Here is a 17,500-nt window from a genome sequence, read left to right as displayed (position 1 = left end):
GTCGGTCTCTATGTCTGTCTGTTTGTCTATCTGTCTCTGTCTCATCGTCTGGCAGTCTGTCTCTGTGTCTCTTTATCTCCCGCTTGCTTTTTCTCTCCCTCTGTGTGTGTGTGTGTGTGTGTGTGTGTGTGTGTGTGTGTGTGTGTGTGTGTGTGTGTGTGTGTTTGCTGAATTTCATTTAATGTCTATCAACATTAAGAGATATTAGGACCTCGCGCTGTGTGTGTGTGTGTGTGTGTGTGTGTGTGTGTGTGTGTGTGCGTGCGTGCGTGCGTGTGTGTGTGTGTGTGTGTGTGCGTGCGTGCGTGCGTGCGTGAGTGCATGCGTGTGCTGCTTTTTTTTGGCTTTGGGGCTGTATGTCATTGGATGCACGCGCGTGCGGTAATGCCTGCATATATAATACAATTAGCCTGCACACATACCCATGCATGTGCATTGGGCTTCATGCTATGACGTATCTCACACAACACTAGCTGCATGGACATGTTGCATGTGGGTTGCATCGCATCGCATCGCATTGCATTGTATTGCATTGCATCGTATTGCATAACACTTGTGTACTACGTGTGAGTGTGCTTCGTTTTGTCGTTTGGTTTGGTGCATGTTGTAGGTCATTTCCTGGAAGCTGATGACAAGTTCCACGTGACGAGGTCCAGATATGGTGAGTATGATTATGCCTGACATGAAATCCGCATAGATTGTTTGGTTTTGGTTTTTGGTTTTGGTTTTGTTTAGTGCGTGCAGTTCACAGGGCTTTGTCGCGTTTCAGTCTGCTTTGTTTTAACGTGTGTGTGTGTGTGTGTGTGTGTGTGTGTGTGTGTGTGTGTGTGTGTGTGTGTGTGTGTGTGTGTGTGTGAATAGCTTAATTTTCATTTTACTTCTACTTTTTTTTGCCATGTCGTTTTCACTTTCACACGTTTCTAACCAACCAACACCAGTTTGTCAGCCACGGAGAAAAAAGATGCATGCTAATTGCATTTGTGTTTTCGCTTATGTAACCCAACCTGGCACAAGAAGCACATGTGTGCCAATACGGCCACCTAGAATAGTTTTGGAGGACAAAGAGAGGTAAAGTAAATTAAAATCAGTCCGTCAGTTTGCCTATCTATCTATCTATCTATCTATCTATCTATCTATCTATCTATCTATCTGTCTGTCTGTCTGTCTGTCTACCTGTCTGTCTATGTATCTGTGTATCTGTGTATCTATCTATATATTTATCTACCTACCTACCTACCTACCTACCTATCTATCTATCTATCTATCTATCTATCTATCTATCTATCTATCTATCTATCTACCTACCTACCTATCTATCTATCTATCTATCTATCTATCTATCTATCTATCTATCTATCTATCTATCTATCTATCTATCTATCTATCTATCTATCTATCTATACAACTATTACCGTCTAACGGTGTGTGTGAGCTTTTATATTGTTTTTATTTTATAATATTTTATTTTCACTGCAGAATGTGAGCTCATCAAATTCCAAGGATCAAAAGAGCGCCATGAAAAGCCCCCTATTGCGCGTTCCGTTGTCGTATATTATAATATTGTCGCCGTGAAATAGTGTCGCTGCGACACTATTCACCAAAAAAAGGTCGCTAGCGACAGTATTTCACGTGCAACAATGTTACTGTCGAGAGATAGTGTCGCCGCAACACCATTTCACCACAAATACTATTGTTATATCTCACGACAGCGACATTAGTTCACGTAAAATTTTGTCACCAGCGACGATATTTATGGTGCAATAGTGTTGCAGCGACACTATTTCACGGCGACAATACTGTATACGACACTGTCGTATTTGCACGGCTCATAGCATACAGTTTAGTCGGACGATGAAAAAGCCTAGCGCCTCAACTAAAAGCAGCAATTAGAAGAGTCATTCTGACGTCAGTGCGACCAGCTCACTCACTTTCCAGTTGAACGACTTCCACTTTCACGATTCTTCAAATTGTTTTTGCCTTTAAATAAAATCCAGGGCGAAGTAACCCCGTTCAGTGTGTGAGATCTGGGGGCGCAGGGGGGTGGGTGGGGGGTGGGGGAGCTTCTTCTTTCGTAATCTTTAATACTACCCATGATTTTTGTTGTTGGTAGTTTTGTTCGTTTGATGGCTGTAATACATCTGTTAGCTTCATTCAGTCTTTTTTTCTGGTTGTCATTCGCTTTTTGTTTTCTTTATTTCCCTTTTGTGTGTGTGTGTGTGTGTGTGTGTGTGTGTGTGTGTGTGTGTGTGTGTGTGTGTGTGTGTGTGTGTGTGTGATGACTATCTGGTATAATTTGTTTTCGTTTTCACCGTGCAATGCTTATCTATTCTTTATCTTTATTTTATTTGTTTTCTTTTCTTTCGGTTATTCTGTTAATGTTGGTGGGGATGAAAGGGGGTGGGGAGAGGGGGCAGGTCGAGAACAGGGAGTGTGTGGGGCGGGGGGTGGGAGTGTGGGGGGTTGGGGGTGGCGGGGCAATAATGCATGTTTGTGTTTTCTCAATAAATGTTTAGACTGCCTTAATAAATAAACGACTCTCTAAGAGAGAGAGAGAGCGAGATAGTGTGTGTGTGTGTGTGTGTGTGTGGGGGGGGGGGGGGGGAAGAGACAGACAGAAAAAAAGGAAGATAAGGAAATCAAAAGAGACAAACAGCGTGCATCAATCAGAAAAGAAACGAAAACAAAAGAGAAGAAAAAAGAAGAAAATGTACACTAAAATCCCTAATCGATAAATTACAGAAAAAAAAAGAAAGAAAGAAAAAAAAAACACATCTAAAGGCTTGTGACAGAAGAAAAGAATAAAAGAGGAAACGAAACTGGTGAAACAACCCCCACCCTCCGAAAAAAAACCAAAAAAAAAAAACCAAAACAAAACAAAACAAAAAACCAACAACAAACAAACAAACAAATACAAAACAAATGAGGCTGAAATCAGTGCCGGGAAAGCCAAACAGAGATACGGAGTTACTCACAATGAGCCAGAGAGAGAGACAGAGACAGAGACGCAGACAGAGAGACAATCCGAAAGAGAGACAGAAAAATAGACAGACATAGAAAGAGAAACAGACACAGGGAGACAAAGACACAGACAGAGAGACAGAAATATAGACAGACATAAAGAAAGAGAAACAGACGGAGACAGAGAGACAGAAAGATAGACAGACATAGAGAGAGAGAGAGAAATATAGATAGACATATAGAGAGAAACAGAGACAGAGAGACAGAGACACAAACAGAGAGACACTAAGACAGACAGACACAGACAGAGAGACAGAAAGACAGACAGACATAGAGAGAGAGAGAGAGAGACATAAAGATAGACAGACATAGCGAGAGAGACAGAAAGATAGACAGACATAGAGAGAGAAACAGAGACAGATAGACAGAGAGACAGAAAGACAGACAGACACAGACAGAGAGACAGAAAGACAGACAGACATAGAGAGAGAAACAGAGACAGATAGACAGAGACAGACAGAGACAGACAGAAAGATAGACAGACATAGAGAGAGAAACAGAGACGCATTCAAGTGAAGACAAAAAAAAGGAGAAGTGAGAGGACCATGCCAAAGTGGACATGTCCATTAGGCGAGTGGCGGTGGGGAGGGATCGTGGTGCCTGCACCATCTACACGGCCTGCAGGTAGCTAACATAGATACAGGAATAAACAGATAAAAAGATTAAATAAATAAATAAATAAACGAACAAAAAGTACACAAACAAATAAAAGGGAGAAGAAAAAAGTAAGTTGGAGAGAAATACGATACAAGGACAGTCAATAAATAAAATATATAAGCAAACAAAGAAATATATAAATAAATAAACGAATAACTAGATAAATAAATGAATAAATAAATAAATAAGTACATACATGTAAAAAAATGTATGACCAAAAAAAAAAGACAAAAAAAAGACAACAACACAACAACGGATTGAAAATGTAAAAGAGAGAGAAAGGAGGTAACCCGGTCCAGAAAATGGGGAAAAAAAGAAAGAAAAAAAAGTGTGACAGGACTGGGGGGAAAAAAAAGAAAAAAAAGAAAAAAAAGCTAAAAACGAAAGAAAGGTTGAAACATACACGGAAGATAAACAAATGGTCACAAATAAAGAAAAACTGAGAGAGAAAAAAGGCAGGAAACAGGAAGAACAGAAAACTAACCAAAAACAAAATGAAGCACTGCACAGGACGTAATATAAAGGCGTGTATATATTGGGTGAGAGAGAGAGGGGGGGAGGAGACACACACACAGAGAGAGAGAGGGAGAGAGAGAGAGAGAGAGAGAGGAGACAGAGAGAGAGAGATGGAGAGAGAGAGAGAGCGAGAGAGAGAGGAGACAGAGAGAGAGAGACAGAGAGAGAGAGGGGGGACAGAGAGAGAGACAGACAGAGAGAGAGAGTGACTCACACACACACACACACACACACACACACACACACACACACACACACACACACACACACACACACACACACACACACACACACTGTATTTAGAGGGTTTTTTTTGTTTGTTTGTTTGTTTTGTTTTTCTTTCAAATTTCACCCACATTTTTACCCTCATTTGCCCAGTTTCCCCAAACCCTCCATTCATCCACATCTCCCACCCCTTCTAACCGATAATACTCAGATGTATTCATAAATACTTTTACAAAATGTCTTCAATCACCGATATGTGTGACGGGACATTAAACAAAAAATTCCTTCCTTCCTTCCTACACACACACACACACACACGCACACACACACACACACACACACACACACACACACACACAGAGAGAGAGAGAGAGAGAGAGACAGAGACAGAGACAGAGACAGAGACAGAGAGATTCAAAAACTTTATTACTCAAGGATAAAGATTTTAGGCATCGCCTAGTCTTCCAATCTGTCCTTGTGACAACAATAACAATAACAACATTAACGATAACGACAAAAAAATAATGATTTTGTTAACACTGCTACATCCACTGCTACTACAACGAAGAATGATCACCACCATCATCATTAGCATCGTAAAAAGTAGAGAGAGAGAGAGAGAGAGAGAGAGAGAGAGAGAGAGAGAGAGAGAGCATAGTTAACGAATCCATATATTACAAAAAAGCAACCAAAAAAAAAACCTTTGCAGCAGAAAGGGTAACACACAAACCTTGAAAAGGGAGACGTCCATAGAAAACGAAGTGAAAACGGCGAAAACAACAAAACAACAACAACAACAACAACAACAAAACAACAAAACAGAGACAGAGTAATGATATCCATGCTGTGATGTGCAAATGCACTCTGTGAAAAGTGGGTTTTTAAAGATTTCGTCACATGAACCGACATTTTTCTGCTTTTCAGTGCCTTTGTTTGTAACTGTTAGTATTCATGATAAAGCGAGGCCATCGTAATAGAAACTTTTGTTTTTTTAAATCTCAATACGACCCAGTGAATACAATAAAACATAATACATTACAACACAATACAACACAACACAATACGGTGCAGTACAATGGAATTCAGTGAAACGCAGCACAGCGCAGCACAACACAGCACAGCACAGCACAGCCCAGCACAGTGCAGCACAGCCCAGCCCAGCACAGTGCAGCACAGCACAGCACAGCCCAGCACAGTGCAGCACAGCACAGCCCAGCACAGTGCAGCACAGCACAGCACAGCACAGCACAGCACAGCACAGCCCAGCCCAGCCCAGCCCAGCACAGCACAGCCCAGCACAGTGCAGCACAGCACAGCCCAGCACAATGCAGCACAGCACAACACAGCACAGCACAGCACAGCACAGCCCAGCCCAGCACAGCGCAGCACAGCACAGCACAGCCCAGCACAGTGCAGCACAGCCCAGCCCAGCACAATGCAGCACAGCACAACACAGCCCAGCACCGCACAGCACAGCACACCACAGCCCATCACAGTGCAGTGCAGTGCAATGCAGTGCAGTACAATACAGAGAAGGTCAGCAATAACAAAAAAATAAAAATGAAAATAAATAAAGTTATGGTATTGGAGCCATAGAATAGAAACCCCCCAAAATTTGTTTTTTGTTTGTTTTTGTTTTGGTTGAGGGAAACTCTAGAAAAGTCTAGAAAAGGTGAAATCGGCAAGGGAACAAAGAAAGGGGGGAAAAAAGAGAGATGAGTCCCGATATCTAGGTCGTGTGGAAAAAAAAAAAAAGTTTGTAAGCGTGAGTTGGTGGGTTGATGGGTGGGTGGTGGGTTGATATGGATGCAGGAAGGGAAAAGACTGTGGAAGATGAGTGCATGAGGTGGGGGTGGGGTGGGGTGGGGGTCGGGGGCGGGGTGGGGTGGGTGGACGCCGAAACGTTCAGCAACATTCTCTGCTTTGAAGTGCCTTTGTTGGAAAATGTGAATAGATAGTATAAAATAGGATCAGGATGTCAAGCAGGATTTTTAAATTATTTATTTGTTTATTTTTATTTATTTTTTTATTTTTTATCAAACGAATATCAGTTATATGTGCAACCGCATAGCAACACAACACATCACAACACTACACACGGTAACGCAACGGAACGCAACGCAACGCAATACAACGAAACACAACATATTGTATATAATAATCGTGCGTTTTGCCATCAACACCTTTTAGCTTTTTTTGCTTTAAACATTATTGTCCTCTTCTTCAAAGACAGCGCAAGCATTAACCTCAACCAAGAGACAATAACATGACAAGACACAGACAAAAAAAGAAAAAAAGACAAAAAAGACAAAGATAGCAAGTCAATACATTCAAGTCAACTTTTATCCCTCCAGTACAATTAATATGTACTCTCGCAGCTGACAACATCAAACAGACGATATCATATGCACTCAAAAGACATGTGCATGCTAATGATTGTAAGTGATCATATGAAACAACATGGACATATTCAACATCATATTTCATGTTTGGTAATAACTGGCAGTAAAAAGAGTACATGCATGAATCAAACAAATAATCAATTAAATAACCAAGCAGTCAATCAATAAATCAAATAACTAGTGCGTGCTTAACAGTTCGTACTTTGCTTCTTCTTTTTTTTCTTTCTAAAATGCGCTATTTTATTAGCATCAAGCTGAACATGTGATAACGTGCAGGTTGAATGTCACAATATGGTTTGTGCACTGTTAAAGTAAGTGTCTTTCAACGTGTTTACAATAATGAACAATTACTACATTTAAAGTAGATATTTGTAACATTTTTATATGAATGCCAGATGCTAATTGCTGCATTTTGTTTTCAGAATGACGTCATACTTGTTATTTCAATTTTATTTTTTGAGTACTTGACTACGTTCGGTTTGCCTTACTTGTTATTCCTCTTAATGAGATAACAAAGTTGTGATTATTATCATTATCTTAACTTCTCTTGTCTTTTCTTGTCTTATCAACTAAATAACTACTCAGCCAAGCAATCAACCAACCAACCAACCAATCATTTATCTGATGTGCATTGCCTTCTGACTGTTATTAGAATACATACACAGTGATTTGTCGTATCATTATGTCCACGACAGAGCGAGTTCACTCTAATCAACAGTGAGCACAGGGTAACGTTTGGTACATTTGCATCAACACACCGATGACGGTTGCTTCATTGCTTGGTAATTGCTGAGATAAAAGCTTGTTGCAGCCGTGTAGACGTTTGCACTGGAATGGCACGTCCGTGATTTGGTTTGATTAATTAACTCGGCATCATTGCTCTCTTCGAGCTCCTAATGCCTTTGTTGGAGCGTTGTTGTTGTTGTTGTTGTTGTCGTTGTTGATGCTGTTGTTGTTGTTGTTGGTGGTGGTGGTGGTGGTGTTGGTGTTGTTGTTGTTGTTGATTATGATGGTGATGTTGTTGTTGTTGGTGGTGGTGGTGGTGGTGGTGGTGGTGTTGGTGTTGTTGTTGTTGTTGTTGTCGTCGTTGTTGATGCTGTTGTTGTTGTTGTTGTTGTTGTTGTTGTTGGTGGTGGTGGTGGTGTTGTTGGTGTTGTTGTTGTTGTTGTTGTTGATGATGATGGTGATGTTGTTGTTGTTGTTGATGATGATGTTCTTGTTGTTGATGATGATGTTGTTGTTGTTGTTGATGATGTTGATGTTGTTGTTGTTGTTGTGTTTTGCTTGTTCCTTTTCTTCTTTCTTTCCTTCCATCATTCTTTTTTACATGTAATTTCATCACTTCAATTTTTGTTCGTTCTTTCTTCATTTATTTTCCTTATTTCCTACTTTCATTTTATATTCTAATTTTCTTTATCTTTCTTTCTTTTCTATCTATTTATTTCATTTCTTTTATTCTGTGTCTCAACGAGTTTTATATTGTTAATTGTTTTCTTCCTTTTCTTTCTCTGTTTTTCTTACCATCCCCACCCCCTCTTCCATTCATTATTTTTCATTCATTCATTCATTCATTCATTCATTCATTCTTTCGTTCTTTCTTTCCTTTTTTTTTCTTATTCCTTCTTTGTTACTTTTTTTCTTCCGTATTTTCATCTGATTCATCCTTGCGCCAAAGCATTGCTCCAGCGTCGAAATTCGTCTCATTAAGATAGCTTTTTTTATGTTCCTACTTATGCATAAACCGTGAGGAGAGGGAAATACCTTCTCCGTTATTTCTTGATGTCTCCACGTAATTTGGAGGATAAACAGTACTCATGTTTTCATCGGGTTTTTTCCCGCATCGTCATGGTATGGATGCCTGTTGAGGTTGTGAACTTCCCAGAGATGAATGGGTTAAATGTTGTCTGTTTATACAATAGCATACTTAAACGTATTTACTGTCACCTATTCTAATGATTCTACTGCTACTGTTGTTTTTGCCGCTGCTATTACTACTACTGCTACTTCTGCTAGCACTTCTGCTACTGCTGCTGCTGTTGTTGCTGCTACTGCTACTGCTGCTACGGCTGCTTCTGCCATAATTAACAACAATAACAACAATAGCAACAACTATTATTGTTCCTGTTCCTGTTATTGTTGTGTTGTTGCTAATTTCGTTTTTTGGCGTGATTACTTGTGAGCCTAATCAACGAGCCAACGCAAGTAATTTCTGGCATTCCTGGAGTTTCCATCAGTGCGTTGCGGTCAGCACCAGTGGAGGGCGAGGGTCGGCTGGTACGTGGGATTAAAGGGGCATTGTTTGACCATCATGGCCTTTTAACCACACTGAGACCGGCTTTCTGGCGTTGTGCTGATGTGCTGCATTGTCTTCGCTTTGATTAATTACCGTCACTCCTGCAGTGTTGTTAATCTCCCTGGGCTCCCAACTCGTTTTCTTAGCATGGGGAGGGGGGGGGGGTTCTTCTTCTTCTTTGATGAACTGTTCTTTCTTTCTTTCTTTCTTTCTTTCTTTCTTTCTTTCTATCACCAAGTCCACTCCCCATTCTCTCTGTCTGTCTGTTCCTGTCTGTCTGTCTCTGTCTCCCTGTCTGTCTCATTCTCCCGCTCCCTCCTCTCTCTCTCTCTCTCTCTCTCTCTCTCTCTCTCTCTCACACACACACACACACATATGCACTGCTCATGTATTTAATTATTTTTAATTAATGTGCGATGTCATATATAAACAATCGTCCAACCTTTTACTAATTATTGCCTTTCTTTATTTTTGTATTCTATTATGAATATGATTGTGATTATTACGATGATAATAACAACAATAATAATAACATTAATCATAATAATCATAATCATAATAAGGATCATAATCATAATGATTATTATAACTATTCGTAGTTGTAGTTGTAGTAGTGGTGTTTATCATTATTATCATGAGTAGTGGTAGTAGAATCATTGGTACTTATGTAGCCGTGTACCGAGTGGTTACTGAAGGGTACGGCACAAAAGACTTAACTAAATATGATTAATTGAAGGATAGACAAGATCCCACGCACAGGCCAGGAACATATAGAGGCCAGTCACAAATGGGGTTTTCTATTGGTTTATTTACAATATTCTAAAAGAAGAAGACTAAGAAGAAGAAATAATGAGAAGAAGACAACTAGGAGAAGACTATGAGAAGAACTAAAAGAGAAGAAGACTAGAAGAGAACTAGTCTAAGAGAAGACAATGAGAAGAAGAAATAATGAGAAGAAGAACTAAAAGAGAAGAACTAAGAAGAACTAAGAACTAAGAGAAGATAAAAAGAGAAGAAGACAGTGCCTGAAATGACACAAACAAATGTCAGAAGTACAACAGGTCAACACAAGTGAACAGTAAAGCACATGTATACATACTACATGGAAAGACTATCACTCGGGTTTGGGATACGCAACAACATAATGCATATGTGTGAAGACCAAACGCTGACATCAAATGACATTTCTAATACATTTAAATAGCTCAATTAAAGTGATTGAAGTGATGCTGACTTGGTGAAAGTACACTGACAGTATAGATTAGATAAAGCTTATACTGTGTCAAAGTGACTCAAATGAATCAGTGGATTAGATATAATATTGGCAAACTGATAGACCAGATAGTAAGTGAAGAACCACCATGGCTTAACCATTAAGTGGTGAATGAACTTTACACACTCACTAGAACATTCTGGAACAAACTATCTGTGTCGAGAGACGTCACTGACTGTGACGTTAAGAATCAAATGGAATACTGCTACGAGCATATGACGACATGGCAATTTTCTAGATCAATCATAGCCGAGCTGTGACTAACATGTCAAAGCAATAACTGAACAAAGCAATAACTGAACATACTCATATGAACACAAGTACTGTGTCAAATAATACAATTTACAAATCAACACATTCTACACACTAGTACTTACAGCGATACGTAGCGAGGTGTCAGCTGTTGTGGGGACACACACGACACACTGCCCGCGACACAGCAAGAGAGAGAGAGCAGGCTCTGGTCAGATGACTGACCAGGTATGAAATGACCACTCATCATTCACTGTGCCAATTTATGCAAGTTTAGCGGACTGCAAAGTGCGTCACGTGTGCTTGCAAGCAGATCGTCACTAATCACGGAGAATCCGATGACAATTGTGTTTGTTTAAAGGTGTTCAGTGATAGATTTCTAAATGATTCCTGAACCGATTTACGTCGGATCAGTTGCAAAAGAAAGAGCTCAACGCCTACTTTATAATGAGTGTAAAATGAAGTGTTGATTATTTAAGATGAATTTATAATCTTAATTTAAGTCACCTGAACAGGGTCAGTTTTAACGAGCTCGTCGCTGAAAATTACAAACTGCGTTAAATCAGTTTAACGTAGGCGAACATAAATGGAATAGATTTAAAGATGGAATTAAGACGAGTCTGCCAGTATATAATACTAGTAGTTTACTGATCTGACAAGAGAGTTATTAATTAATTACGGTGGAACAGAAACACAAGTTTGCTCTCAGCCAATGACGTACCGCGACGCGACACTGGTCAAGCCGTCAGCAGGTGGCCTGGCGAGGAGGACAAAATGATGTAAGCGGAGTGACGTCACACATTCTGTGCGCGGGTTATGAGGGAAAACTGTCGTCTGCTGTGGCTTGTGCGTGAATAGTGTTGGAGCAAGCATAGCGCGCTTGGTCACACTTATATAGTGCTTATATCCTTGATCAGAGAACAGACTCGAAGCGCTTTACAAACACGATTGCATTTTCACATCGAGGTGCCTGCTCGTATTTTGTGGCGCTCATCATTCGTTTCCTGTGTCATTCAGTCAAGCTGCAGTCACGGATGTATACTGCTGTTGATTTTTCTTCAGACGTTTGCCAGGGATAACCCTTTTGTTGCCGTGGGTTCGTTTACGTGCAATAACATAGTATGCTGCGCGCGGACCTTGATTTATCGTCTCATCCAAACAATTAACAAAACAATGTGTTACGCTGTTTCCCACGCACTCTTCCCTTAACGGATCAGCTTTTTAACAAATCAAAGTGGAAGCAGACTTACCAGACCCAGACAATAAACGATGTATACATAAATTAAATTTCCCTCGTCTTTGATGTTCCGTTTAGTGCGCGAATCACTTTGTACCGAAAGAGACGTTTGTTATCTTCCAGGCTCTTATTAATGGGTGCGGGTTTCTTTGTGTTCTTAAATGAAACTCACTTCACTCAGAGCACTGCTGGAGCAGCTGGCTTCTTCAACAAGGGGAGGGTGGAAACGCCAGAAGGAAGAGACGTTTGTTACCTTCAAGGCTCTTATTATTGGGCGATTTTTGTTGCTGTTTTTTTTTTTTTTTTTTTTTTTTTTTTGCGTCTTGCACTCTTTTCTCTCAGAACACTGCAGCTGCAGTTTCCTTCACAGTCAGGGTAGAAAGTCCGTGCCAGCACATAAAACAGGACGACAACAGTCACGAGATACTGTAGAATTTTTAAAACGGGTTAAGTCATTACTATCATACATCCGATCGTTTGCACGTACGTGTTCGCCCTCTTCAAACGACTGGTCGTGAAGAGAATGGAGCAGATCATTCATTGCCTTTCAGTGGGTTCTCCACATATGATCACAAGCTTCAAGTAGTTAACATAATTATCATGGCTTTGTGTTTCTCGTGTCTCCTCTCTTTACTACACACAGCACTACCTTCCTCACCGGCCCTTCACATTCTCTGTGCCTCTGTCTCTGTGTCTCACTGCCTCTGTCTCTGTGTCTCTGTCTCTATGTTTCACTGCCTCTGTCTCTGTGTCTCTGTCTCTATGTCTCTATGTTTCACTGTCTCTGTCTCTATATATCTATGTCTCACTGCCTCTGTCTCTGTGTCTCTGTCTCTATGTTTCACTGCCTCTGTCTCTGTCTCTATGTCTCTATGTTTCACTGCCTCTGCCTCTGTCTCTGTGTCTCTGTCTCTATGTCTCTATGTTTCACTGCCTCTGTCTCTGTCTCTATGTCTCTATGTTTCACTGCCTCTGTCTCTGTCTCTATGTCTCTATGTTTCACTGCCTCTGTATCTGTGTCTCTGTCTCTATGTTTCACTGCCTCTGTCTCTGTGTCTCTGTTTCTATGTCTCTATGTTTCACTGTCTCTGTCTCTGTGTCTCTGTCTCTATGTTTCACTGCTTCTGTCTCTGTGTCTCTGTCTCTATGTCTCTATGTTTCACTGCCTCTGTCTCTGTGTCTCTGTCTCTATGTCTCTATGTTTCACTGCCTCTGTCTCTGTGTCTCTGTCTCTATGTTTCACTGTCTGTGTATCTATATCTCTATGTTTCACTGCCTTTGTCTCTGTCTCTATGTCTCTATGTTTCACTGTCTCTGTCTCTATATCTCTATGTTTCACTGCCTCTGTCTCTGTCTCTATATCTCTATGTTTCACTGCCTCTGTCTCTGTGTTTCTGTCTCTCTGTCTTCCTGTCGTCGCTTCTCTCTCTCTACCCCCTTTTTTTAAACACACATCGGCACCATTCAATGGTAACTCCAGACTTGGTAGTTTTGTCATAGCAGTACACTGTTGCCGAAACAGAACACATAACAATCTGATAATGTCCTCCTCCATCTCCCCCCCCCCCCCCCCCCCCATTCCCTGCAGCCATTTTCTTTCTTCGCTCCATTGAAGGCTGTTGCCTCCTTTCCTCCCTTGCTGGTGTTCATTCAGAGACACGTGAGGTGATTATCACTCTTCTGTCGGCTGTGTCTCTGTCTGTTCACCCGTCTTTGTCTCAGTCTGTTTGTCTGTCTGACTTCTACACGTATCTGATATCACGTGGCGACAAAGTCTTAAAATCACATGTTTCAGATGTTTACCATGTCCTTATCTCGTGTCTCTTGTGTTTACCATGTCCTTATCCCGTGTCTATTGTGTTTACCATGTCCTTATCTCATGTCTATTGTGTTAACCATGTCATCTCATGTCTATTGTGTTTACCATGTCCTTATCCCGTGTCTATTGTGTTTAACATGTCCTTATCTCATGTCTATTGTGTTTACCATGTCTTTATCTCATGTCTCTTGTGTTTACCATGTCTTTATTTCATGTCTATTGTGTTTACCATGTCCTTATCCCGTGTCTATTGTGTTTACCATGTCTTTATCTCATGTCTATTGTGTTCACCATGTCCTTATCTCATGTCTATTGTGTTTACCATGTCCTTATCCCATGTCTCTTGTGTTTACCATGTCTTTATCCCATGTCTCTTGTCCTTACCATGTCTTTATCTCATGTCTCTTGTGTTTACCATGTCTTTATCCCATGTCTCTTGTCCTTACCATGTCTTTATGTCATGTCTATTGTGTTTACCATGTCTTTATCCCATGTCTATTGTGTTTACCATGTCTTTATCTCATGTCTATTGTGTTTACCATGTCTTTATCTCATGTCTATTGTGTTTACCATGTCCTTATCCCATGTCTCTTGTGTTTACCATGTCTTTATGTCATGTCTCTTGTGTTTACCATGTCCTTATCCCATGTCTCTTGTGTTTACCATGTCCTTATCCCATGTCTCTTGTGTTTACCATGTCCTTATCCCATGTCTCTTGTGTTTACCATGTCCTTATCCCATGTCTCTTGTGTTTACCATGTCCTTATCCCATGTCTCTTGTGTTTACCATGTCCGTATCCCATGTCTCTTGTGTTTACCATGTCCTTATCCCATGTCTCTTGTGTTTACCATGTCCTTATCCCATGTCTCTTGTGTTTACCATGTCTTTATGTCATGTCTCTTGTGTTTACCATGTCTTTATGTCATGTCTCTTGTGTTTACCATGTCTTTATGTCATGTCTCTTGTGTTTACCATGTCCTTATCCCATGTCTCTTGTGTTTACCATGTCTTTATGTCATGTCTCTTGTGTTTACCATGTCCTTATCCCATGTCTCTTGTGTTTACCATGTCTTTATGTCATGTCTCTTGTGTTTACCATGTCCTTATCCCATGTCTCTTGTGTTTACCATGTCCTTATCCCATGTCTCTTGTGTTTACCATGTCCTTATCTCGTGTCTATTGCGTCTCCTTTATTTTCTACACACACCCCTCCCCTCCACACCGCCGACTCCCCCCCCCCTCCCCTCACCCCCTTCATACTAACTTTCGCTATATCTCATTTTCTACCATTGTGTCAGTTCCACCCCCCCCCCTCCTTTACTCTCTTCCCCATGCCCCCCCTCCCCCCAACTCTCTTTGTCTCATCTTCCTCTGTCTCTGTATCTGTGTGTCTGGATATCCATCTGCCACTCTCTGCCTGTCACTGTCATTGATACAAGGCAGACCTCCATGAGCATATAGATTAGATGGGTATTTCACAAGGGGGCAAAAATATATATTATTGCCAAAATCGCAACAAGAAATGAAGTAAGGAAACAGGCAATGAAACCTGGAGGACACCAACAGTCCAGCCAGGACCTTGTTACCGCCCTTACTCAGCCTCTCCCACGTGCATCTGTCACTGTTTTCCTTCCTCCACCACCCCCTTCCTCCCCCAACCCCTTCCTCCACCGTCCCCTTCCTCCACCACCTCCTCCACCACCCCTTCCTCCACCACCTCCACCCCCCCCTTCCTCCACCACCCCTTCCTTCACCCCCCTTCCTCCACCACCCCCTTCATCCACCACCCCGTTCCTCCACCACCACCCTTCCTCCACCCCCCTTCATCCACCCCCCTTCCTCCACCCCCTTCCTCCACCACCCCCTTCCTCCACCACCTCCTCCAACCCCTTCCTCCTCCACCCCCTTCCTCCACCCCCTTCCTCCTCCACCCCCTTCCTCCACCCCCTTCCTCCACCACCCCCTTCCTCCACCACCTCCACCACCCCCTTCCTCCACCACCCCCTTCCTCCACCCCCCTCCTCCACCCCCTTCCTCTACCCCCCTTCCTCCACCCCCTTCCTCCACCACCCCCTTCCTCCACCACCCCCTTCCTCCACCCCCTTCCTCTACCCCCCTTCCTCCACCACCCCCTTTCTCCACCACCCCCTTCCTCCACCACCTCCTCCACCACCTCCTCCACCCCCCTTCCTCCACCCCCCCCCTTCCTCCACCACCCCATTTCTCCACCACCCCCTTTCTCCACCACCCCGTTCCTCCACCACCTCCTCCACCCCCTTCCTCCACCACCCCCTTTCTCCACCACCTCCTCCACCCCCTTCCTCCACCACCCCCTTCCTCCTCCACCTCCTCCACCCCCTTCCTCCACCCCGCTTCCTCCACCACCCTCTTCCTCCACCCCACTTCCTCCACCACCCTTCCTCCACCACCCCATTTCTCCACCACCCCCTTCCTCCACCACCCCATTTCTCCACCACCCCCTTCCTCCCCACCACCCCCATTCCCTGGAGTCATCGTTCTTTCTTCACTCCATTGAACGCTGTTGGCTCGTTTACCTCCCGTGGTGATGTTCAGTTCATGCAGAGGCACGTGGGATGACTCTCTCCCCCTGTGTCTGTCTGTGTCTGTTCGTCTGTGTGTGTTTCACTTTGTCTTCTATGTGGGTCTCTTTGTATCTGTCTTTGTTTCTGTTTCACTCTGTCTTCTCCCTCCTCTCTTTTTCTCTTCTATTTTGTTTCTCTTTGTATGCATCTTTTTGCTCTCTCTCTCTTTCTCTGTATATATTTCTAATTATGTCAGTATTTCTTTTCCGACCATATCCCTCTCTTTATCTGCCTGTCTGTCTCTTTTTGTCATTGCCTTTGTCACTGTATCAATGTATTTCTATGTCTCTCTGTTTCTCTCTGTTTCTCTGTCCCTCTCACTCTCTTTCTCTCTGTACCTTTCTCACTCTCTCTTTCCATGATGTGGGTATTAGCGGATACCAAGCAAGCTGACCACGGCATGTCAAATTATGCCTGAAATCTGCCACTGTGTGAGCACACAATGAAAATGCTTTGTGCAGAAAGTAACGTTGGGGAACAAGCATGTGTCTAAACGTGTGTCCAGACTGATAAGAATCTCGTGGCACACTCATTGCATGTTTCGGGTCCAGTCTGAAACACGTGCAAAAATTGCAGTGAGCAATGTTCAGACTGATTCGTGATTCTGTTCAGCTCTCCCCTGTTTCGCTTTCCAGACCTGCTTGCCACTGTGTGATTCAATGGCAGCTGTGTACCCATCAAAAGACTGTGGTTGTGATTGTGAAAGTGACAAGTTGTGCACTGCCGGGAAAAACAGCGGGTGGATATTGGATTTGAAGTTTTCGTTCAACACACACACACACACACACACACACACACATATATATATATATATATATATATATATATATATATATATATATATATATAGAGAGAGAGAGAGAGAGAGAGAGAGAGAGAGAGAGAGAGAGAGATTTCGTCAACCAGTGCTTGTTAAAAGATAAAACTTATCATCGCCAGAAGTAATAAATGACCCAATGTGATTCACGACTCTGGAAGCTTTATATTGCATGCAGCATGTGAACAGCCGTGATGGAAAGAAACCTTTGTCAGAGAACTCAAACGTATACACGTGTTATTGTCAGCTTAAAAAAAAAAAAAAAAAAAATGTGTAGATGCACCTGTTACTCGGTGAGTTACGGCAATATCCACAGTTTCCTCCCTTGGACACGGAACGAGTGGTATCTTCATCTGTTTGACGGCCACAATCATCAAGTTGGTTTCT

General features: G+C 42.2%; 1 protein-coding gene across 3 annotated transcripts in view; it reads left to right on the top strand.

The window, feature by feature from the left end:
• LOC143297183 (zwei Ig domain protein zig-8-like) overlaps nt 1-17,500 on the top strand; it is a 638,521-nt gene that overhangs the window by 603,955 nt on the left and 17,066 nt on the right. For 2 of the 3 annotated variants that reach the window (XM_076609381.1, XM_076609380.1), the window contains exon 10: nt 611-661. The exons of the other annotated variant lie outside the window; for it this stretch is intronic. In XM_076609381.1, the coding sequence (XP_076465496.1) occupies nt 611-661 (51 nt within the window). The remainder of the gene's footprint in view (nt 1-610; nt 662-17,500) is intronic. 3 annotated transcript variants of the gene reach the window in all.

This window comes from Babylonia areolata, chromosome 22, assembly GCF_041734735.1.
Source record: "Babylonia areolata isolate BAREFJ2019XMU chromosome 22, ASM4173473v1, whole genome shotgun sequence".
Lineage (NCBI taxonomy): Eukaryota > Metazoa > Mollusca > Gastropoda > Neogastropoda > Buccinidae > Babylonia > Babylonia areolata.
Note: the sequence above shows the minus strand (reverse complement) of the source record. Positions and strands in the feature narration are given on the sequence as shown.